At 40.8% G+C, this 25,056-nt stretch overlaps 2 protein-coding genes across 4 annotated transcripts in view; one reads left to right on the top strand and one right to left on the bottom strand.

Annotated features, from left to right (window-relative positions):
• The window catches only part of EIPR1 (EARP complex and GARP complex interacting protein 1), a 308,944-nt gene that overhangs the window by 102,591 nt on the left and 181,297 nt on the right, over window positions 1-25,056 (bottom strand). Inside the window, exon 1 of one of the 2 annotated variants that reach the window (XM_083356601.1) lies at window positions 3,809-3,900. The exons of the other annotated variant lie outside the window; for it this stretch is intronic. The gene's annotated coding sequence lies outside the window, so the exon portion shown is untranslated. Of the gene's footprint in view, window positions 1-3,808; window positions 3,901-25,056 lie in introns of those variants that run through there. 2 annotated transcript variants of the gene reach the window in all.
• The window catches only part of TRAPPC12 (trafficking protein particle complex subunit 12), an 85,525-nt gene that overhangs the window by 33,331 nt on the left and 27,138 nt on the right, over window positions 1-25,056 (top strand). For both annotated transcript variants that reach the window (XM_083356563.1, XM_083356562.1), the window contains exon 7: window positions 8,233-8,345. In XM_083356563.1, the coding sequence (XP_083212689.1) occupies window positions 8,233-8,345 (113 nt within the window). The remainder of the gene's footprint in view (window positions 1-8,232; window positions 8,346-25,056) is intronic.

Here is a 25,056-nt window from a genome sequence, read left to right as displayed (position 1 = left end):
CCCATGTTAGCTGCTTTTTCTCTAGCTCCTTCGTTCTCAATCAGAGGAAGCTGAAAGAAACACCTTGGCAGAAGAATTGTGTGCTGTCACAGAGAAACAAATCAGAATCTTCCTGTTTCAACTGATATTCTGATTGAATGCTCTCTTAAATCTGTTAAAACCTCAGAGTCAGCACTTCCTGTGATTCTGTCACTTGATTGTTTTTTGTCAGTTGAGTTGATGAGTCTTTATTGATGATGCAAGAGGAAGTGTCCTATTACTGCATGGCCTTTCTGCCTCCTTAGCCTTGTGTTCTGTCCTTGAAACTTAGCTGATCCCCTTTCTGGAGGTCTTTGTGTTCTTAAACCTGACCAGACACTATCCTTCTCTCAGACTCACACACATGCATCCAAGCACCTTGCAGACTCCATGACAGTAGCACACAGCCATGTATCTTCCAAAAACATTTACTAAACTGTCACTTACCCTTGTACTCCCAAAGCTTTACCTCATAGACTTCTATTTCTTTGTTTTAAAGCCACCCAGAATGATTCTGGGCAGCTAACACTTTAAAAGTCTGGAGGAGGAGGAGGAGGAGGAGGAGTAAATATATGCAGACAAAACATGATCCCACAAAAAGCACAAACAACAGGAACTCCACCGCACTTTACTTGAAGGCCTTGGAGAACACCTAAGTTTTTAAAGATTTCTAGAATCCCATCAGGGTGGGAGCCAAAGGGTCCTCTGCAGAGATATTATTCCAGAAGGCAAGCACTACAATAGCGAAGGCGTTGCAGTATTTTTATTATTGTTCTCACTTAAAATCTAAAAGATTGATACCTCAGGCTTCACAATTATAAAATTGTTTGCAATTGCCAGCTAATTTCTTTGGTTTTATAATCGGATCAGGATTCTGACAAACTGAAATACAAGCAAATAAATGCAAATATTTAAATGCACTTATGTATGGACACGCTTTCAGTGATTTGTAAACATTAATTTTTAGTTGATAAAGGCAGACATCTTCTCTGCAAACATGACTTTCGTCTGTTCTCCACCCTCAGGAGACCTTTTTGAAAATGTATGGAAGACAGCAGATTAAGGGGAATGGCTTCCTTTCTGTTCTGCTCTTGGAGCCATTCTGTCATATTCTGTCTCTGTATTTAAATTTTGATAACCTTATTTGTGTTCTTTAATGTGAGAGACAGACGTATATTTTTAGTATGAAGTGGGCTTTTTAAGCAGAAAAATAATGATTGCCTATTATAATACAACTGACAAAGATGTCCCTTTTCTTCTAAGATAATAATCTTCAGTATCTTCTGAATTTTAACTGTATTTTCCAAGAACGTTGAACTTAAAGAGCCCTGATTGTCATTTCACCTAATTAGGATGTAATTAGAGTGAGAAATGACACATTTTCCAAACTCAAAAGTAGAGGTGCTTAGAGCAGAGGTCCCCAACCTTTTGGGCACCAGGGACCGGTTCCGTGGAGAGAGGTTTTTCCACAGACCGGAGAGTGCGTGGTTTTGTGTGCTGGCTACATCCTGTGCATGGAGCTTTGCTTGTTTGTGTGGACCAGTTGCTGGCATGCCACAGATACTGGTCCACGGACCGGGGGTTGGATACCCCTGGCTTAGGTGCCTATACTCTTTAGAACACATTCAGACTCCTCCCAGAGTTTGGATCCTTGGGTGTTACTGATGTATATATCACTGTTTTTCGGTATCAGCCAGAGCTGCTGCTCTGCTTCCAGTAGAGAATAGTATGCCTTACCTCAACCCTAAGAAGTGAAAATGGACTAAGTAATAGCTTCATTTTTGTCAGAGATTGACTGTGGTTTAGCTTGGCTGCAAACTTTTATTCATTGCTTTAAAATGAAGCTTTGGGGTTACCTCTGGTGCTACATCTTTGTGATCAGGTTGTGGATTTCCATTGGATAATAACCTCTGTACTAATAAGTTGGCCTGCCATGAAGCAGCAAATAGGATCACTAACTTTGTTTAATTACTAGTATCAGAATTAATACTGTCTTCTTGGTTTGTTTGTTTGTTTGTTTTTTAAAAACAATCTGTGGAATATCCATCTGTCTGTAGATTGAAACTTTTGATTCACTAATGGTTTAACAAAAGATATTGTGGGTAAAGAAGGCAACAAAGGAGTGGTTTAGGAACCAAGACCATGAGATAGAAGTACGAAGTAAATTGACAATGCAGATCTGATGGCATAGAAGAGAAGCTCATTTTCTGTTTTGGAGAGAAAAGGCATTAAGAGAGTTATGGAGGTCACTGGAAAAGAGAGAAAACCAGGCTGGTAGACTGCTACTGACTGCCTGTGCCTTCTCCTTGCCGACTTCTTGCACAGCAGATTTATCTGTAATGTTGTGTAAACAATAATTGCTTTGAATTATTTATTTTTACAGCATAGCATGAGTGTTTAGTCCAAATGAATTTCTTATAAAAGACCATCCATTAGGCAGAGATAAATTTATTTAATATATTGAAAATAACTTGTAAGGCTGTCCATCTCTCACAGTGACTCTGGGTGTGTGCTGTCCCACTCATGCACATACACACACCATGGGTCTAAGGAGTCTTTATTAAGGCTTCCGAGCCTGTATTGGTATTCCCCGGTAATTCCCTGTGCTGGCAGCAACTCAACCCCAATGAGTTTCACAGGGTTCTCAAATGAAGCCAACACTAGTCCTCAAGGTAAAGGCATGTCCAGTCCACTAGGCCAAAGCATGTTTCCAAGGTGAAGACAAGTTCCAAGACAGGCAAATCTACAGGCCAAGGCAAGGCAACACAAGGCAAAGGAAACAGCTGAAGAGACACAATCTGAAATTCAAGGCAAGAACACGTAGTAAAAAAAACAAACACATTGTTCTCAGCATCATCTCCATCTGTCTGCTGTGCTAAGTAGCCAGCCTCTGGTGCAACCCATCAAAAGGGCAAGGGTGCCTTCTTGAGAGTAATCTGGCTGACCTTTGCTGCTTCTGCCTTTTCTCTGCCCAATGTCATGGTTCCGACAGATGAAACTCTTCAGAGAACTTTGAGGCATTGTTTACCTTAAAGAATCTTTATTCGAGTAGCATGGCATCAGCACATATCTGAATTCCCCTCCCCTGAACACGTAGTATCAAAGCACAATTCCCTCATCTAATTAACAGTCATAAATCACATTCTCCAATTAGTTTGAAATGCAGACTTTCCCTCCGGTTCTCCAACCCACCATTTCTTATCATCTGTTATTTCAAACAGTCTTGAATCATGCACTACTACGATATTGTTATGTCTAACTAATTCCCGTACACATTCTACCTCCTCCCCGCTGCTAGTATCATCTAATTCTAACAGAGTAACACACAAGTTAAAGAAAAAGGCTGCCTCTCCATATGTTGTCAAAGCAAGAACATTCAATGTTAGCAGCGTTGACACCCTACATGTTATTGGATCAGGTGCCGAAGGCAGTTCTTCTTCCTCATCGCTGACCTGCTGCAGCTGCATGCTTTCCCTACCTGAAGCCTCAGGGCTGTCCTGCTGCAGCTGTGCTTGAGCTAAATCCCTCTCAGACATCTGCTTGGAGCCATTGACCAATTCCCCTCCTGATGTGCCTGGAACTGGTTCATCTTCCTGCAAGCTGACATCTGGAAAGGTATCTGGGGAAGCGTCCAAGGAAGTTATCCCAGGAAGACATGCAGGATTAAAGATAATAATAGTTTAACAAAACCCAACTCAACATGAGGCCACAAACACAATCCTATTCATAAAGAATAACATTAACCAACATCAGTGCTTTTTTTGTAAAAGAAAAAGGTGCCGGAACTCACACATGTCATGCAACCTGCCTTGCCTACCCTACAAGGTTCCATCCAAAAAAGGTGCCGGAACTCCGTTCTGAGCGTTCTATGAGAAAAAAAGCCCTGACCAACATTAACCAGCAGAGCTCCCCTAACCACATGGCCCAAACGCCTGAGGGAACAACCCGATCTTTCATGCCTTATGAATGGATAATAGGGCTGGGGCCATCCTAACCTCTGGAGGGATTGTATTCCATAGGGCAGGCACTGCCGCCCAAAAGGCAATATTCCAGAATGGCATTGTTTAATGGAAAGGATATGGAGCATGCTCTTCCTGCTAGATCTGGTGGGAAAAGCAGAAATGAGGGGAGAAAAGTAGCCCCACAAATAGCCTGGCTGTATGCTATGGAAGTCTTTATAGGTGGCAACGAGCATCTTGAATCTCACCCAAAAGCCTATAGGGAGCCAGTGCAGCTTGCAGAGCAGTGATAACCATAACAAGAAACTTCTAAACTGTCTGTACTGCTGCATTGTAGACCAGCTGTAGCTTCCAAATGCTTTTCAAAAAAAGTCAATTAAAAAGAACAGGCCATGGGATGTTAAGAACTGGGAAAGGTCAACATTTTTTTAAAAAAAGAAGAATTTGAAAAGGATATCTGAACAACTGACAATGGGACCTGATATGCCACAGAAGAGTGATTATTCCTCAGAACAAGCACCACTGTGGAGACACCTCATCTGCATGTTGCCACCAAGCAGCAGTCTGCACATAGAAAGTAGCATTACAACATAGGCACATACACTCCCAATAAAAGAAAGAGGAGCAAAGACAGAAGCCATCATAATCATAATAGATAGATACTAATCTTGCAGCTAAAGTGTTCGAAGTTCTGCCTAGGAGAAAAATAATGTCTCCGTCCATCTTCTGTGTTTTCAGAGTGAGCCAGTGTCATGCCTTCCTGGGGGAAATAATTGTTGAAAGAGCAGAAATCCTCTGGGGAACAGCATGACAGGCATCAAACAACTGGACCTCTGTTTTAAAAAAGACTCTTCCATAAGTAAGAAGAGCCTCTATCTTGTAGTCACCTACCTAACCACTTGGCAGGGGTACCCAGAGCAGAGCCTCTGAATGTGACCTGCATTTTATCCTTCTGAAGGGATTTCAGTTATACTTTGAGGAAGAGTGGAGCCAAAAACAATGCGCTCTCCCTTAACTATTCTTACCAGAATAACATTGAATTTGTAAGTAGTCAGCATTAATTAGAGGTCATTGGGTGATTAGATTTAGCCTAAATATCAAAGCTCCAGTACACTTTAAAATAGCTGTGGCATTTAGAATATTCCAGAATATACATACTTGTAAGTAAATCCGGTTAAGCTCTGTTATAAATATTCTAAGACTATATTGTCACCGAATGCAAATTTAATAATATCTAGCTTATTACATGTGTAATATTAAAATCTTGATCTTTAGCTGGATGAAGGGTAATTTTTTTTTGTTTGCTTTTTTGCTCAGGGTTTGTATTTTGGTTACAAAAGCTTTCTGGAAGAAAAAAATAATGGAAGGATGTGAGAAAAATCATTTGCTGAATTTATCTTTGTTTCTAAAGAATTATAAACTTTTTGGGTAATGAATCTTATACATTTCAAGAGCTTAATAATTCTGGAGGATAATATAGATCGGGGTCCCCAACCCCCGGGCTGCAGCCCACTACTGGGCCACATGAGCGTTGAGCTGGCGCATGCACACACACAGCTCAACTTGGCTTCTGTTGGTGCACAGGCGGAGCTCCACTTATAAAAGTCAAGCTGTGTACACACACACCAGCCCACTGCTTACGCGAATTGAGCTGCATACTGTGCACTGGCCCACTACTTGCACGGCCCAGTTCCCTCCTCCCCCCTGCCCACCAAGCTGTGAAGATTGGGGACCACTGATAATAAGTTAGAAGAACTGGAAGCCCAAATTCCATATATATGTGAAATTTAAAACTATACTTTGGTTTGCATTCATAAGATCAGAATTGAACACGACTATCATGTCTTTGGAAAGCTTTCACAATGCATGTCTTCATTGTTTGACTTTTTCTGAACCCTCTCAACTTGTCAGACTTGTTGTCAACACTGCTAACTTCAATGTTTTTGCATTGGCAACAGATGGAAATGTAGCCATTTTCTTCCTTTCGCTTTTAGAGTTAGATGATGCTGAGGAGGGGGGAATGAGGACCCAGATTGTTGGGGGCAATTAAGCTGACTTTGTAATAATGCCGCTTGGGGTATGTGAAAAAGCCCTAATAAGCAGGCATATACATAGAATGAAGGCTATTGCTAAGCTTGTAAGCCGCCCTGAGTCTTCGGAGAAGGGCGGGATATAAATGGAATTAAAAATAAAAAAAATGTGAATGAGAGTCCAACTAGACATAACAACACTGAACCTAGCATGAGAATCAAGGTTGTTGAAATCAGAGCTGATAAAGAATTGGCAAGCTGGAGAGGAAGCCCTGGCTTCAAGTTAATTGGGGAATGTGATTTATGACTGTAAATCGGAGGAGGGAATTGTGCTTTGATAGTATGTGCCCAGGGGATGGGAATTCAGTTTTTGGCTTTGATTATGTAAGTGCCGATCTTACGTTACTCAAATTAAAGATTCTTTAAGGTAAACAATGCCTCAGAGTTCTTTTGAAGAGTTTCATCTGTCAGAACCATGACACTTGTATGTGCAATGTGTGGTTTCATCAGTATGGAATAGAGAGAAACGATGACATCTGGTGGCTTTGATACAACCTCTGCCTGCTAATTCAGCACCAAGTTACAATAGCCCTTCTAGCAGCTGACTCACACTGCTGATTTGTCACTGACCACACCTACGCCCTTTTCAGATATAGGATTTCCAAGCCATGAGTATATGTGTCCTGTATTTTTCTGAAGGGTGGTAGTTTTCATTTCTCCCTGTTGAAGGACATCTTATCCCTCTCAGTCCAGTCTTCCATCCCATTAGAATTGACTACCAGGCTGGGATGTCAGCCAGACCTCCCAATTTTATGTCATCCAGAAAGCTAATAAGGAGCCCCTCATTACCATCTTCTGGGTCATTAATGCTAGGCTCAGATTTGATCCTTACAGAACCCGACTCAACATGGTATCATTAATGCTGACTCTCTGTGTGCAGTTAGGTAGCTATTGGTTCACCTTACTTTTTCTCTCCACCCCGAACCAACCCAGCGATGCCCTCGCCGTGATGTCCTGTTGCCTGGAGGTGGTCCAGGTCTGGATGGGGAGAAACAGGCTTCGTCTCAATCCTGCCAAGACTGAGTGGCTTTACATATCGGCATCTCGGGCTAACCAAACTATTCCATCTTTAATGATGGGGGGTGAGGTGTTACCCCCCGTTGATAGGGCTCGCAACTTGGGTGTCCTCCTGGACTCACAGCTCAACTTTGAAGATCATATAGGAGCCGTGACCAGGGGAGCTTTTGCCAAGGTTCGCCTGGTGCGCCAGTTGCGACCCTACCTGGACCAAGATGCCCTACGCACAGTCACTCATGCGCTCGTGACCTCCCGTTTAGACTACTGCAATGCTTTCTACATGGGGCTGCCCTTGAGGACCACTCAGAGGCTTCAACTGGTGCAGAATGCGGCCGCACGAGTTGTGATGGGGGTTTCCCGATACTCCCATGTAACACCTCTACTCCGTGAGCTGCATTGGCTTCCGGTTGCCCTCCGGGTGAGATTCAAGGTGCTGGTGATGACCTATAAAGCCCTAAATGGCTTGGGTCCGGGATATTTGAGGGAACACCTGCTGCCAGCATCAAGCTCCCTTCGTCCAGTCCACTCGCAGAGAGAGGGTCTTCTCAGGGCGCCGCCGGTAAAAGATTGCCGGCGGATAATACCCAGGGGGAGGGCCTTTTCTGTGGGTGCGCCTGCCCTCTGGAACCAGCTGCCCATGGAGCTCAGGACTACCCCTGACCTACGTTCATTCCGCCGAGACCTGAAGACTTGGCTCTTTGAGCTCTCTGACCCAGGCTGAGAATTTTAACTGGGTTTTATTTTCAGGGATAATTTAATCTTTTATTTCTCTTTTAACTTTGTATTTTGTATTGGTATGATTTTAAAATGCCCTGTAAACCGCCCTGAGTCCTTCAGGAAAGGGCGGTATATAAATCTAATAAAATCTAAAATCTAAATCTAAAAATCTAGTGTCATGCAAATCACCCTGTAGTAGCTTGTCAGGAAGAATGACATGTGGAACCTTTTCAAAAGCTTTGCTGAAATCAGATTATATTCACAGCCTTTTCCTAGTCCAGCATTCAGCCTGAAAAAGACCTGATGAATGGTGTTAATATAATATTTCTGCCCTAATTCATGCTGATTAAAATAGAGATTCTCTCTAACTGCCATTATAAAGAAATTGTGATAGCTAGAAAATAGTAACCTGCATATTTTGTTATTTTTAGGGTCCATGGTTCCGTTTTCAATGCGGATTTTGCATGCAGAACTTCAACAGTATCTTGGGAATCCTCAGGAGTCACTTGATAGACTACACAATATGAAAACAATCTGCACAAAGGTAAATGTTCCTTTAGACAGCCCATGAAACACTTGAGGTAAAGCAGATGTATAATTAGATGTTTCAGTGGTGGAAGTGTTGGCTGACCAATTCTGGAAATCAAATTCTACTCAGCTGGAGGGAGCCCAGACTGGCAAAGAATGATTTATAACCTTGCTCGGAACAAACATCAAGTTTCAACTATCCATATGCAAATACGATGCAAAGGCACTTGAACTTTTGGGGAGAGCCTAAAAGGAAGCTGTCATTTCTAGTTTCTTGTGATAATGTTTTCTCTTTGTAAACTGGCTGATAACCAGAATGTGAATGCTGATGATTCTATTTTGCTTTCACCTGAGATTCTAATTTCATGACCATGCATAGAATGGCAAAAAAAATGCAGTAAGTTTCACTGGGTGAATCTGAATTCTAGTACCCTCTTTATTTACATTGTGGATATTTCTTTTATTCTTCAGTTGATGTTTTAATATATTAAAAGATCCCTCAACGTTTCATCTTTTTGTCATAGGAGAGCCATTGGATAAAGTCGTCCACTGATTTAGGTGAAGTATCTTCAATACACAGATGAACCCCCATTATATATCTCTACCCCAAACCAAATGGGAGAAAACCTGGAGGCAGTTAGGGTCTAGTGAAGAGACATAAATTGAGACTCCATCCAAGATGGAATAGCTGTTAATTCTGAAACCTGTCATTTTCAGGATTATATCTGTTCTGTCCAAGCCTATGTGAGTCCTTGTTAACTCACAAGGACAAACGTTTCTTTTAACAAGTAGGCTGGAAATGCAGGAAAAACAAACCCTTTTTATTATTTACAAACCTGCAAAATGTCCCAAAAGCAAAGGCAAACAGAACACGATTGAAACAGAGAATTGTTCACAGGCAAGGCAAATAGAACATAATTCCATGAAACTTGAGTCCTTTGCAAACAGTTGCCTTCAGCAACCAGCACTGCCCACACCTTCCCTTTTTATTATGCAGCCCCAAGGCGTGGCTTCTCAGTGCCTTCTCCTCCTCCCTTGGAGCCGCCCCATTGCCTCCCTCTGTCCTGCTCCTGTTGCCTGTTGTTTATGATGTCTTCCAGCTGTGAGTCCTCAGAGTCTGACTCAGCTTCCCAGCACAGCTGGGTCTCAGCCTAAGCATGAGAGGAGGGGCCAGGCTCTTCATCAGATTGTAAGTCCTGGAGCTCATCAGAGCCTTCCTCCAACTCTGATGGCTCTCCAGGCCCCTCCTCCTCCTTCTCTGATTCCCGGACTCAGCTGCCGGGTCCACTGGCTGGCACGGAATCACAACATTATCAACTTTGCCTTTGGATGTGGTTATGCTCCATCTTGAGGAGGAAGTCCTTAGGTTTGGGGTTTTCATGGTCTCATGGGAGCAAGTGAAGGGCCTGTACAGCTAGCTCAGCACTAGGGGTGTGCTGTGTGTCACCATTGCTATGCAAACTGCACAGAATGCCAGTTAGTTACTGAGTACAGTTTACCTTGGAACTGGGGTAGCTTGGAGGTTGTCCATTTTGGTTGAAATCTGCCCCTTCGGTGTGTGCGCAGAAAAACAATCCCCGCTGAGGACCCCTATTTATTAGCACATCTGACAAATCTGGCTTCCCCATTGACTCTGCTTATCAGAAGGTCACAAAAATGATCACATGACCTGGGACACTGCAACTGTCATAAATACATGCCAGTTGCCAAGAATCTGAATTTTGATTGCATGACCCATGGGGAATGCTGCGGTGGTTGTAAGTGTGAAAAACGGTTATAGGTCACTTTTTTCAGTGCTGTTGTAACTTTGAACAGTCATTAAAGGAATGGTTGTAAGACAAAGACTACCTATACTTGCTGCTGGAGGCATGAGTGGTCCTTCCCTTTCTGGCTGATAATTTTTACTGACTATTTAAGGACTCAGAAGTTCAATACAATCCTGTTATCCTAGGCCAGTCAGCTATTTCTTTGCTGTTTTGGGAGTAATTAGTTCTAGGCTAAGTAATGGAGTGCTGCTATACTTCTTTCAGATTGGATTTCTGGAGGGTAAGGTTAGGAAGCTTTGCTGGAGTGTGTTTGTGTGTGTTTACATGCTTATGTGCATGTCAGTATAGTTCAATATAGTTTCCCCAACCAACAAACATGTTGAGGTGCTAACATAAAAACAGTGATACCATCTCAGAAAGTGGAGGGGGCAGATCTTTGCTAGGACTTTCAAATTTATCAGACTCTCAATGAAAGCGGGAAGACTTTCAGAGACAAACTACTCTCAATTCCTCTCACCTGCTCTCTCCCTTATTATGCGACTGAAATTTTTTTAAAAAAAAATAACGAAGGATCTGAGATGCGTTTTGTGGATTTGGGGGTTAGGCTGAGGGTGGAAATACGAGAGGCTTGCTTGCTTCCCAGAGGCCTCCTGTTTTCACTTCTTTCCTCATCTGAGGAAAAGAAATTAGAATTGGATAACTGCAAATCGCCATTTTCCCACCAAATTTCAAGAAACATAATATTAGGGTGCTGCAAATAAGGTGCTAGGGGATCTTCTTCCGAGCTTTTTCCCCCAGCTTTTCTCTGTCGGGAAGAAGACTGCTAACCTCTGCTGTGGAGGAAAACAGCCAAGGTTTTATTTTATTCAGGAGCTCAGGGACATATTCAGTGGCCTTCTGGGATGCTTCTCTAATTATTAAGGTGTTGTTGGTAGAAGAATGCTGAATATTTACTGGGAAGCTTTGTTTATTGGTTTTATTTTCGTGTGTGAGAGAGATTTTTTTTTAATTGTGAGGATCAAGCTTGCAAGAGAGTTCGGAGAGAGTGTTTAATTTTTAAAGAGTGACACACTAGGCACGGGAAGAAGAAAACATACTGTATGTCTGTATGTCCTTGTTGTTCTAGCTGATGTGGGGGTTGGCAGAGAGAGAAGAAGAGAAAATGAAGCTGACCAAATGTGTTCTGTAAAAAAAATCAGACGCAGGAGAATCAAGAGAGCAGTTCCCGAGGCCATATTGGAGGACTTTTGTCTTTAGGAGAGCTGCCTGAATCAGCAGCACTTGCCACAGCCCTAGCAACAACTGCTGCTTAGTGAGTCTGTTCTGACCCTGTTGTTGTGGGCTCCAGAACTATCACAAGATCTGGATGCTACGGCTGTTGGCAGGTAGATTCTTATAAATATCCAGCGTATCTTTTTCAGTTTCAGTTTTCCCCTCATGGCAATAGGTTATAAAGGTCAGACTCTGTCCCTTTTGCCCAGGCCCCAGACAGAGAGACCTTGCAAAGGCCTTCCCAATTAGCTTAATCTTGTGTTGCCCCCCCCCCTCTCTCTCTCTCTCTCTCTCCCTGTCTCTCTGTCTCTCTCTCTCTCTCTCTCTCTTCAAGCAGAGATACGAGGAAGACCATCACTGCAGTTAAATAACTCCACTCACCCATTAGAATAAAACGGAGAGGAAAACATCGGTTACCCCCGCTTAAACATGAAGGCATGAACAGACCATCTGCCTGTCCAGAATATGAGTCTGAAAGCTACTTTCTCTCTTTCCCAATGGTGCTTTTGAAAAGGCAACTGGACTTTTTTGGGGGTTTTTTTCTTTGAAAGCATTTCACTTCTCATCTAAGCAGCTTCTTCAGTTCTGACTGAATGGTGGGGAATGGAAATATATATATATATATATATATATATATATATATATTTCAAATGTTAACTATTTAGACATATACATATATATATATACAGTATATATATATATATATATATATATATATATATATATATATATATATATATATATATATATATATATATACACATACAGTCATCTGGTCACTGGCACTCATTGAGGCCACTTGGAGGCTTATCTGTACTCTCAGAGTCACATAAAACAGAGTGCAAATGGGTGTGAAACCTTCGTGGGATTGCTGAAAGAACTGCATTGTAAACAGGAGATAGGTGATGTCATGTCCCTCCTCTGTTAAGAGAGGGCTGCTCAATATTAACATAAATAACCTCTTTGACCCCTTTTTCAAACTAGTGGTCCCCTCTGTCCAGAATGTGAACTCTTGGATGTTTTGAAAGGAAAAACAAAAACAAAGTCCAGTTGCCTTTTGAAAAGCATGTTTGGGACAACGATGACATGGATGATTGAGAATCTCCATAGACATGTCTCTCTGGGCTTCTGTTTGGGGATGATGCATGGGATAGATGTGGTCTGAGAATGTGTCCTTGATGGCACTGTGTTATTAAGCCTGTTTTTTCTCATCCTGAAATAGTGTCAGACTTCACTCCTGAGCATGAAAATAAATCTCAGCTCACTGGAAACACTGCTCCATATTTTGTAGCTCGCTAAGAGCAGGCACTTCACAGATTAACATGGCTAGATAAGTAATTTCAATGCAAGGAAGAATGAAGTCATATATACATGTGCCTATTGCAGTTCACAGCAGTCAAGGCTTATATATACAGTGAGGGGGAAAAGTATTTGATCCCTTGCTGATTTTGTACGTTTGCCCACTGATAAAGAAATTATGGATGGGTTTATTTTAACAGTGAGAGACAGAATAACAACAACAAAAATCCAGAAAAATGCATTTCAAAAAAGTTATAAATTGATTTGCATTTTAATGAGTGAAATAAGTATTTGAACCCCTTCGCAAAACATGACTTAGTACTTGGTGGCAAAACCCTTGTTGGCAATCACAGAGGTAAGAGGTTTCTTGAAGTTGGTCACCAGGTTTGCACAAACCTCAGGAGGGATTTTGTCCCACTCCTCTTTGCTGATCCTCTCCAGGTCATTAAGATTTCGAGGTTGACATTTGGCAGCTCGAACCTGGTCTGGAGACCAGCTAGGCCACTCCAGGACCTTAATGCAGGGGTCCCCAACCTCCAGTCTGTGGACCAGTACCGGGCTGCAACATGCCAGCAACCGGTCCGCACAAACAAGGAAAGCCCCATTCGTGGGATGCAGGCAGCACACAAAACCACACACTATCCAGTCAACAGAAAATCTCCACGAACCGGTTCCTGGTGCCCAAAAGGTTGAGGACCTCTGCCTTAATGCACTTCTTCTTGAGCCACTCCTTTGTTGCCTTGGCCATGTGTTTTGGGTTATTGTCATGCTGGAATACCCATCCACAACCTATTTTCAATGCTCTGGCTGAGGGAAGAAGGTTCTCACCCAAGATATGATGGTACATGGCCCTGCCTATCATCCCTTTGATGCGGTGAAGTTGTCCTGTCCCCTTAGCAGAAAAATACCCCCAAAGCATAATGTTTCCACCTCCATATTTTATGGTGGGGGTGCTGTTCTTGGGGTCACAGGCAGCATTCCTCCTCCTCGTAATGCTGCGAGTTGAATTGATGCCAAAGAGCTCAATTTTGGTCTCATCTGACCACAACATGTTCAACCAGTTCTCCTCTGAATCATTCAGATGTTCATTGGCAAACTTCAGATGGGCCTGTACATGTGCTTTCTTGAGCAGAGGGACCTTGCGGGCACTGCAGGATTTCAATCCTTCATAGCATAATGTGTTAACAATTGTTTTCTGGGTGACTATGGTCCCAACTGCCTTGAGATCAGTGACAAGATTCCCCCCCCCTGTAATTCTGGGCTGATTCCTCACCGTTCTCATGATCACTGAAACTCCACAAGGTGAGATCTTGCATGGCGCCCCAGACCGAGGGAGATTGACAGTTATTTTGGGTTTCTTCCATTTGTAAATAATCACACCAATTGTTGTCACCTTCTCACCAACCTGCTTGGCGATAGTCTTGTAGCCCATTCCAGCCTTGTGTAGGTCTACAATCTTCTTCCCTGACATGGTTGGACAGCTCTTTGGTCTTGGCCGTGGTGGAGAGTTCGGAATCTGATTGATTGATTGCTTCTGTGGACAGGTAACAAACTGAGATTAGGACCGCTCTCTTGCTGATTGATAGGGGATCAAATACTTATTTAACTCATTAAAATGCAAATCAATTTATAACTTTTTTTGAAATGCGTTTTTTTTTTTTGCTTTTTTGCTGTTATTCTGTCTCTCACTGTTAAAATGAACCTATTATTAAAATCATAGACTGATCATTTCCTTGTCAGTGGGCAAATGTACAAAATCAGCAGGGGATCCCTCACTGTATATACACAAGCCTTGGCTGCTAAATATATGGCACATATACATATACATATACATATACATATACATATACATATACATGTACATATAGATAGTGTGTGTATATATGTATAGTGTGTGTGTGTGTATAGTGTGTGTGTATGCATATGCATATGTGTATATGTATATATATGTATGTATGTACAGTATGTATGTGTGTGTGTGTGTGTGTGTGTGTGTGTGTGTATACTTAATAAGATTAAAAATGCTAATTCTGGGTGTGTGCATGTTAGAAAGAAAAGAATCGAGCACCAAGATAGAAAAATAAACAAATTGTTTAATATGCAAAACACTTAGCTTTCATCGGCCAAACTGTCGACGTCGTCAGAGCAAGAATAGGAGATCTGGGAGTTTGCCTATACAGTTGGCTGCTTTTGCACCCTGCTCATTGAGCGGGTCACCCGTCTATTGATTTCAAACAGCCGTAGCGTTTCTAAATGTCCCGCATTTCTTCGCGTGCTTGCAGGATCAGAAGTTGTTTTTTTATTCATGATCGCTCCCCTGATGAGTGTATACACATCAGGGAGCTGATTACTCAGCCGCAGTTGTTTTGTACCTCCCCCCCCCCTTCATCTTTGGTCGACCCTGAGCCTCTGTCTCAAGACCTAAAGCCAGGCGTGTTGTGGATTCGTCCTTCCTGGAGATTATTGTTGTGGCTATGCCCTCCAAATCAGGATCTAATACAAGGCATGTCCCAAAGTCTGACACAGGGCACATTGAAGATTCATCCTTCCCGGGGATCGCTGTTGTTCTGCCTGTAGCAGCGTTGTTCAGGTCCTGCAGCGTTGTTCAGGCTCGTTGTGCCTGTCGTAAGTAATAACATCATCCTCCCATCCCCTGAGCATCTGGTAAGCAGGTAAAAGGTCTATATGATGGTTAGTGGAGTTTTCGTCAGATAGCCAGGCCTCCTTGAGCAACCGACCACCCTGGGTGTTATCCCGGGCTATGGCCTCAGCGTTGGCAAAATCAAACATATGGCTGTAACTAGCCAAATGTGCCCACACCTGTGAGCGTTGTTCTTGTCTCCTGATCGCCAACTCATGCTCATGGAGCCTCTTAGTTATTTCCCCAATGTAATTGCATTGGCAATTTTTACATTGAATCCTATATATAATTGACGATCTTTCTTCGTTGGGGAGTGGCTCTTTAGGATGCATTAACCTGGCATGCAGGGTTTGGTCCAGTCTATGGGCAACATTGATATTGTAAGGGGCTAACAACCGCGCAGTAGCCTCGGACACTCCATTAATATATGCGAGTGTCATCCGTGTGGTCAGCATGGCTGATACGTTATCTGATTGGCTACTTCGAGATTTGTGGGTCCTGCTGTATCTCCTAACAAACTCAGCAGGGTAGCCGTTAAGACTGCATATACGGTATAGATATTTCCTCTCCTCAACTTTGGCCCTAACCGTATTGCAGAGCAAGCCAACCCGTCCAAACAATATCCGAATGCAACTGATTTTGTGTGCCACGGGATGGTTGCTCCTATAATGCAGGGTTCTGTCCGTGTGGGTTGGCTTGCGGTAAATGGTCGTATGGAGAGTGCCATTGGACTGACGGCTGACTAGTACATCCAAAAAGGCAAGAGAGCCATTGGCTTCCTCCTCAACAATGAAACGGATGTCCAGATAGACTGAGTTCAGCTCATCCATAAAATTGGCACTATCTTGTTTTTTAATAATCACAAACGTGTCGTCCACATATCTAACCCAAAGCCTGATGCGTATACACTCACCAGGGGAGCGACCATGAATAAAAAACAACTTCTGATCCTGCAAGCACGCGAAGAAATGTGGGACATTTAGAAACACTACGCCCGTTTGAAGTCAATAGAGCAGTGACCCGCTCAATGAGCAGGGTGCAAAAGCAGCCAACTATATAGGCAAACTCCCAGATCTCCTATTCTTGCTCTGATGACGTCGACGAAAGCTATGTGTTTTGCATATTAAACAGTTTGTTTATTTTTCTATCCTGGCACTCAGTTCTTTTCTTTCTAACGTGTGTGTGTGTGTGTGTGTGTGTGTGTATTGCTCCAGTATTTAAATCCTGCTTTCCCAAATTAACAAATATTTTGCATCTCTTTCTTTGCATGTTTATGTGCTGTCTGGCTTGAGAATCATAGCTTCCTGCCTTCCAAAAGGTTTCAGCCTTTATTATTAGTGATCTTATTAGAAGACAGGGATGATTAGAAATGATGGTAGAAAAGCCACATCATTTCTTCTCATCATCAGAGAATCAAGTAAGCAAGTTCAGTTGGCTGAACCCTTGTAAAAAGCTTATTATCCTCAGGTAGTCTTTGCAGATGATTTGCTGATGCTTATCTAGAAGCACTAGACTAGACATTTATCTTTGCTTTCCTTTTGTTGATTTCATATATCTTCCCAGAGCAATAATTGTGCAAAGCATGAGTATTTAGCCTACATCGTTCACAAGAACAATGCTGTGTATATAAACGTATTCCCTCAATATGGTTAGTTTCTCTGCAATCTCCTTGTTCTAATTTATGCTGCTTTAGTTCCCGTAGTGTCTTGTGATCCAGATTTCTTGTTGACTACTTTTTTTGGGGGGGGGGGACTTTGCAAAAACAGTACTCTGTTGGCTTTAATGTTTTTACCAATTATACATTCAGTTTTTTCACTTCTTTAGGATATACTTTGTGACAGTGTATGTTAAAATGATTGCTTTCTGAAGAATACACTTTGCATCTTATATTTTAAATCTGTTATATGCTAGTACAAAATTGTAGCATATCCTTCCTATTGTTTTTGTTTTAAGTTTTCTTAGCATCCATTTTTGTCTCATAAAATGCAAAGCTTTATCAGCAGATTTAGGTGAAAAATGGTGCATCCTTTCTATTAAGTATTTAGCTATGGGCTTTACCTCAACAATTATTCTTTCCAGGGGAGGAAAAAGTGAGCCACCTGGGGATTTGTTGTTTATTTTGTTCATTTGGACCACTGCTCTTCCTAACATAAATCAATATATTTTTGTCCTGGAAAGGCAGCTTAGTAGGGGATTGTCTTCTAGCTAACCAAAGCTGAAGCTTAGATGTTAATTTTTTTTCTTCTTCTTCAGTTCACTTTTGTGAAAAATGTATTCCTAAATCTAGCTGGGATCACAAAAACTGGTATTGGGCTGGAGCATAGTCCAGCAGGCATTCAGCTGGAGAGATGTTGGAGAGTGGAGGAAAGGAATGTAAAAACAGAAACTATGAATTGATTTCGGCCTTCCAGGGATTATTGTGACACATGGTTCCTGCTTCCAAAAGAACCATCTTCAGGTGAATAACAGTTGGTTTAAAATAGGCTGTTTGTGGAAGCATTGATTAGATTGTCTTTTTTCCCCCTGCCAAACTCAAGAGGCATAGTCAGCTTAATCATTTGAAGTATAATTGGTACTTTCTGTAAGATTATCAAGCCAATGGTAAGACAATCTTACACTTCTAAGATTGCAAATACTTGAATTACAGCTGTAGTGTTTAGTCATTTAGTGAGTTGGTTAATTACCTTAAAAACACTTTAATCAGGAGCACCTTTTAGTTGCTTAATCAAGCAACAAATTGTAATCTTTGATTGTTAAAACAAATACTTTTAAAAGAGAGAAGACACTGCTTCTCTTCAAGGATTGGCAAATGCCACCTCTAAAATGATCCCAGGCTTATGTGCACCATGTTTAGGTGCCCATCTAAAGATGATGCCAATCTTTTAATTTCACTTTCATTTTTTTTTAATATCAGAATACCATTTTATGGTAATCAACTACGGTTCTATCACACAGCGAGAAAAGGTGTGCCTGGATCACTGGTGTTGGAATTTGACTGGAATTTCAATAGAAAAGATGTAGTTTGTAATTCAGAGTACATTTGGAAAGTGAAGAGAATTACTCCCAATGACACAATCGCACAAGAATAACTCTTTTCATCCCATTCCTCAATTTTTCTAGGTGCTGTGGAAAAATATGTATCAGTTTGGGAACAGGACATAGAGGCTGTTGATGATATCATTGTTAAAAATAAGCCCCATCATCATAAAAACCAGCTATACTCCAGACATAAAGATGAACAGTTTTGTTGTATAGAAGCTTTTAGCCTTGTACCCTTTATCTTTTCCAATCAAAACAATAGAAAATTTTCAGAGTTCCCAAATTTTTAAAGTAGATACCGTATTTGGAATACCTCAGCTGGTGACACTATGTAGCTGACCTTTGTGGATCTCAAAAGCTAAGAAAGTTTGGCATCATTAATTCTCAGATGGTGAACCATCAGAGAATACCAGGACTAGAGGCCAGACAGGGCAATAAGAAACACATCCTGGAAGACAGCAGTGGCAAACCACTTTCATGACATGGCTAAAAAAAATTGCATGGATGCAGTTTCAAGAAATTGGGCTGACTTCAATGGCATCTTTGTGTCGAACATAATAAGAATAATAAATAAAAACAACAATAACAACAACAAAATGGTACTTAACAATGCAAAACTCACCTGTGCAACAACTCGAAAGTGTAGAGCTAAGTAATCTAGCGAAAATGCTGGAATAAAAGATTGAAAACCAGATCAAAGAAAACAGAAAGAAAAAGATTGCCGGCCATCCGTGAAGTGCATAGGAAACCAGTGAAAGATCTACTAAATGCTGTGAACAACATTTTAACTTCCATCCCATCCAGCACACTGAATGAAACAAACCAACTAATGTACAGTACGGCTGCCATTATAACTGCAGAATTGGGTTATAAAATGCCAAAAAAGAAACCCACTGGAACACTAAAGTGGAAAATTCGACTTGAAAATAAAACAAAAAAACTACGAGGAGATGTAAGCAAATTGAAATACTTGAAAGAAAAAACAATAACGGAAATCATGGAAAACCTAAAACAGCGTGTAATAGCAACAGCAAACAAAATTGAGAGATATGAAGGACGAATAAAACAATATCGTGAAAACGTGCAGTTCAGAAGAAACCAACACCTCTTCTATCGGTCACTTGACAAAAATAAAGTCCAAACTACTGTTCTACCATGTAAAGAAAAAACCTTAAACTTTTGGAAAGAACTATAGGAAAACCCAGTGGAACATAATAAAACTGCCTCCTGGATCAAAGATATCCAAAAACAAGCAGCACAAAACAAAATGGAGAATATTGTAATAACCACCGATATTGTTGGGGGCAGATTGTTGGGGGCAATTAAGCTGACTTTGTAATAATGCCGCTTGGGGTGTGTGTGAAAGCCCTAATAAGCAGGCATATACATAGAATGAAGGCTACTGCTAAGCTTGTAAGCCGCCCTGAGTCTTCGGAGAAGGGCGGGATATAAATGGAATTAAAATAATAAAAAAAAGATATGGTTGCAAAACAAGTAAAGAAGGTCAAGAACTGGAGTGCACCTGGCCTGGACGAGCTGCATGGATACTGGTTGAAACACCTCACCAGCCTCCATCACCACATGGCCACTCAGTTTGATGAATGCTTCAAAATGCCACAAGTGAAGAATGGTTAACAGCTGGTCGAACATACTTGATAATGAAAGACCCTGAAAAGAGCACAGAACCAAGCAACTACCACCCAAGTACTTGTCTGCCAACAACGTTCAAACTTTTTACAAGAATACTGGCAAATTCAGTATTCAGTCATCTGATGGAAAACAATTTGTATCGGCAGAACAAAAAGGAAATTATAAAAAATCAAGAGGAACAAAAGATCAGCTGCTCATTGACAAAATGGTACTTAAAAATGCAAAATGACGAAAAACAAATTTAAATATGGCATGGATTGATTACAAGAAAGCATTTGACTCATTACCCCACAGTTGGATTAATGCGTGTTTGGAAAACTTTGGAATCAGCAAAAACATCTGTACATTTTTGAAAGCAAATATGCAAAAATAGAAAACAGTTCTATCAGCAAATGGGGAGAACATTGGTGAAATCAATATCAGACGAGGAATCTTCCAAGGGGACTCACTTTCACCACTACTGTTCAACATCGCATTAATTCCATTGATATGGAATTACGAAACACAAAACTGGGATACCACATCTCAAGCCAGCATGGCAAGATAAACCATCTACTATACATGGATGACTTAAAACTGTATGCAAAAAGCCACACTAAACTTGAATCAACATGGATGACTTAAAACTGTATGCAAAAAGCCACACCAAACTTGAATCAATACTCAACACAGTTCAACTGTTTAGCAGCGACATCAGAATGGACTTTGGACTTGGAAAATGTGCTACGTTATCCATGCAGCGAGGAAAAATGGGAAAAATAGAAGGAATAGAACTGGGAAACGGAGGTATTATGAAAACACTAGTAAAGGATGATTTTTACAAATACGTAGGCATATTGGAAGCAGATAATATCTTGAATGGGAAAGTCAGAGTCAGCACAAAAAGAATACATCAGGAGAGTCCGCAAAATACTAAAATCAAAGCTGAATGCTGGAAATATAATTAAAGCCATTAATACATGGGCAGTCCCAGTGATACGCTACCCAGCTGGAATTATCAACTGGACTTTGGCTGAATTGGAACACCTAGATGCGTAAACTTTTGAATATGCACCACACTCTACATCCACGAAGTGACATCGACAGGTTGTACCTGCCAAGAATTGGGGGCAGAGGGCTACTGCAAATCCACCAAACTGTAGAAGAAGAAGTTTGAGTGACTATGTAAATCAAAGTACAGAAAAATTGCTGCAGGCTGTGAAAACAGAGAGCATTATAAAAATAACAGAAACAAAGTCAAAATATAAGGAGAGAAAGAACTATGCAGTGCTCTCGATTGGAAGCTGTAGTATCATTAATCTTCTTGGCAATCAGAGAGATTGGCAGAGAAACTCGGCGCCTTGTATGTCCTGATCAGCAGAAATTATTAGCTAATTAAATTATAAGCTGTACTTTAATAAATCCCATTCAGTCCTCTATAGACAGAGTATTCCACAGAGGTGATTTCAGATATGAAGAGTATTTGAGGCAGCAGAGTAGAATGGATGTAACCTATCTTTTACTAGAGAAAGGTGGCTTGGGCACCATCTTTATTTTGCTGCATGTGGATTTCATTTTAATCAGAAGAGTTATAAAGCGAACTTTGCAGTGTAGAAGGAATTGTGGTTTAGCTAAGAATGAACCCCCTAAATTTGCTAAACCCCTAGTATTACTAGCTGGATGAACACATTTGAAGAAATTCAAATGAGGAATCAGTGTAAATGCTTTATTTATTTCATTGATTTTAGTTGAGGTGACTCATGATTGGATTCTAATTCGTGGGTAAGTAATGGGGATAGCCACATTAAATCCTCTTTCTTCTGACATCAAAATTTATTCTAGAATTGTGGGGACATTCCAGAAGAATGTATACTGTAAGTAGTACGGGAAAAATTAGAAAACTTTTCTCTCTTTTCTACTTCCACCAGTTTGAAAACATTGTTAGATTGTATTTTCCCCCATAAAGAAAACAGTTTTGTACACAGAGCAACTGGTTGCACATTATTGTGGCAAGGGCCAGAATTCCTTGGTAGAATAAGTGCAATATGAACCCAAGACATTTTCAATTAATGTCAGCTACCAGGAGCTGTGCAAAGTTCTGCCTATTAACCTTCAGAGCTCCTGCCTGCCGCATGCAACTTCCTCTGTCTCTATTTTCTTCCTCTCTTGCCAAAGATTTTAGACAGTGGGGTAGCTAGGTAATTTTATTCCCTGCATTGAATAGTTTTATGGATTATCCAGTCACTCAGCTTTACAGTGGGCATGAGGAACACAGTAAATATTTCTTTTTCACTATGCCGTGCAGTCTCTCTGTTTGTTCCTTACAGTGTGTTTGCACTTTTTTAATCAACCTCGAGTTTTTAAGCATAAACAGAAGGAATGCACTCTGTGCTCTTTTGCATTTAATTTGCTTTCTTATTACTGCATTTTTTTAAAAAAAAAGTTATTGTAGATGTAGAAAAGACCAATCAAGTAAAAAAAAGTAGACTTGGGAAGTTCCCATTTGAGATAAATAATGGATGGGCTTATATGGAAGAGGCATTTAAAATCATGTGTGGCATGGAAAAGTAGATATAGAGAAGATTTTTTCTTTCTTTCACAGTGTTAGAAGTTCAGGTTCTATATTGAAGTTAAACATGAGCAGATCCAGGATCAATGAATGAAAGCCTTGTTCTATGTAATGGGTGACTTCAGAATTGATTTCTGTCAGGTGTAGTGATGGCCACTGCAGTGAGGAGGTTTTAAACAGAAACCAGGTAGCACCAGGCCCAATTTGGCTGATCTCAAAAAACTAAGCAGAGTCACTTCTGGCTCAAAGTTGGGCACATTTAATTGTGGCCGTGTCCACGAAATCACCAAAAGCCAGATTTAGAGAAATTCACTGACAACAGGGCTGGTCATGATGACTGGCCTAGATGGCTCTATTATTATCTTCTAAGTTATGCCCATCATCCCTCAATTTCATGACTGATGGGAAGCCTTAAGGACAATATTCTCTCTTCCCAGATGTACTGGCTACCTTTGGGCTTCTTACTGTTCTTTGTTTTAAAAGTAGATAGATACAGATACATAGAGATATAGAGATAGTTGCCTAGCTGGCAACCCCTGAATACATATAGAGTTTATGTCTGTCTGTCTGTCTGTCTATCATCTATCTATCTTTGAAAACAGATAAAGAAAAGAATGATGTTATAACAGCTGCATTTCCCTCTAACAAAGTAGAAATTTTGGTTTCATAGTTGTTTGCACTGTACTCCAAAAATGGGCATTTTTTGAGTGAGAAGAATGTGAAGAAATAAGACAAGATACTTTCCCTTCAGATGGAACCTCTCCCCTTTCTTAAATGTATAACTGAAAAGCGTTCCTTTGTGTTTGTCCACAACCACGCATTCCAAACACTTGATACTTAAAGGCAGAAGTACTAAACATTTTATATAACCAGCAAGAAGCTTGATTTATGGAATAGTCGCTGTTTACATTTGAAGACTTTCAAAACAGTTGTTCAATCATTTATTTATATTTACATTCAAAAGATTGACAAGCCAGAAATGCCCTTGTCAAAGGAGTATGTCCCTAAGGAAGCTGCTCATTTCTGATGTTTACCTAGAAGAAAACCTGCCACTGAATTTTGAAGTATATCTTCCTGTCCTGTTTAGTAAGCAACGCCTTTTGAGGTTGCTGCTCCAACCTATCCTGAACGTGAAAAACATACCAAAGAGTCTACTTTTTAATTTAAATATTAAAATTGCTCTCCTCTCTCTTCAGCCCTTTTCTTTTTCTTCTGTGCTTCTTGATTTACTGTTGCCTCTTCCATCAAAGAAAGCTGTTTATCATCTTATCCTTGATGAAAAAAATCACTGATATCAGTAGCTGAAAGTTGAAATCAGCACTGCTGCTATCTAATGGCTATATTCCCTTTCACTAGCTTGCTGTATAGTTGTTTCTCTGATCTCCCATCTTCTCCCCAGCAAATGGCATGCAGTGGCAACTTGTCCAACTAGTATTGTGAATTAAAAATGAGAATTTGTCGGGTCAGTGTCACGGGTCAAGAAATGGATTTAGACGCAAGTAGCCATGTTGAATTTCTGCTCCTTCTTACCTATTTGAAATGATGTGGTTGTGCAGGTTGCGCTCCAGAAGATGATAAAATAACTGGCTTGTTTGGGTAGCTAATCACTGATTGGCAGGGGGGAAGAGCAGTGGATAATAAACTAAAGCTCTAAATTCCGGTCAGTCTTGCAGAATCATTTACAGTAGGCATGGCTGGTAGCATCTCTAAGTCCAAAAGGCACTTACTGTATTCTGTTGTCTCCTCAGTGCTTGTGGGAGGTAGTCTAGGCTACGGATGGGCTATGTTTCCTCCCCATTAGAAGATGCTTTGAAATCATCTAAGTAGTGAAAGTGCTGTGCTTTTATTCAAGCTTACAACAATTTGTGATCTTTCAAGCTAAATGCAGCCTATTAGACACGCATTCTGAAATCTCCATGTTCCTCCAGTTCCATGCGGGCTAAGAAAACTTCTTCAGGCAACCACTGCCACTGGACAAGTGCTTTGTTTACTAATTCACAAGATTATAATCAAAACAAATTAGCAGAATTATGCTAATCTACTGGCTCATTTTTGCATAAACCAACCATTTCTTTTTAAAAAAAAATATACAGTATTTGATCCTTTGTTTAAGGCACGTATATCTTGCATTTTTATTTCCACCCGGGCGGTCCCTGGATTAAGAATGTCCAATTTATGAACAACTTGTATTTCTGAACAAGCTGCCTATTACTAAAAATGGCAGTATTCTCATTCGAGTCAATGAACTGCTGATGTCCCGCCATGTGTTAATGAACACCGAAGCTGCGCATTTTTAATATAAAGCCTGTTTTCAGCTCTTCATGAAAACATTCAGTGGTTCATTGGCTCAAAGGAGAACGTCGACCACCATTTTTAGTAATAGACCATCCATTCGTAAGTACAAGTTCCAACTTAAGTAAAAATTTGAGTTAAAGACAAATTTAGGAATGTAACTCATTTTTAACCCAGGGATTGCCTGCATTGCAATACAGAAACATCCTCACATTTTCAC

This window comes from Vipera ursinii, assembly GCF_947247035.1.
Source record: "Vipera ursinii genome assembly, chromosome: 1".
NCBI lineage: Eukaryota > Metazoa > Chordata > Lepidosauria > Squamata > Viperidae > Vipera > Vipera ursinii.
This window is presented reverse-complemented; position numbering and strand designations above follow the sequence as displayed.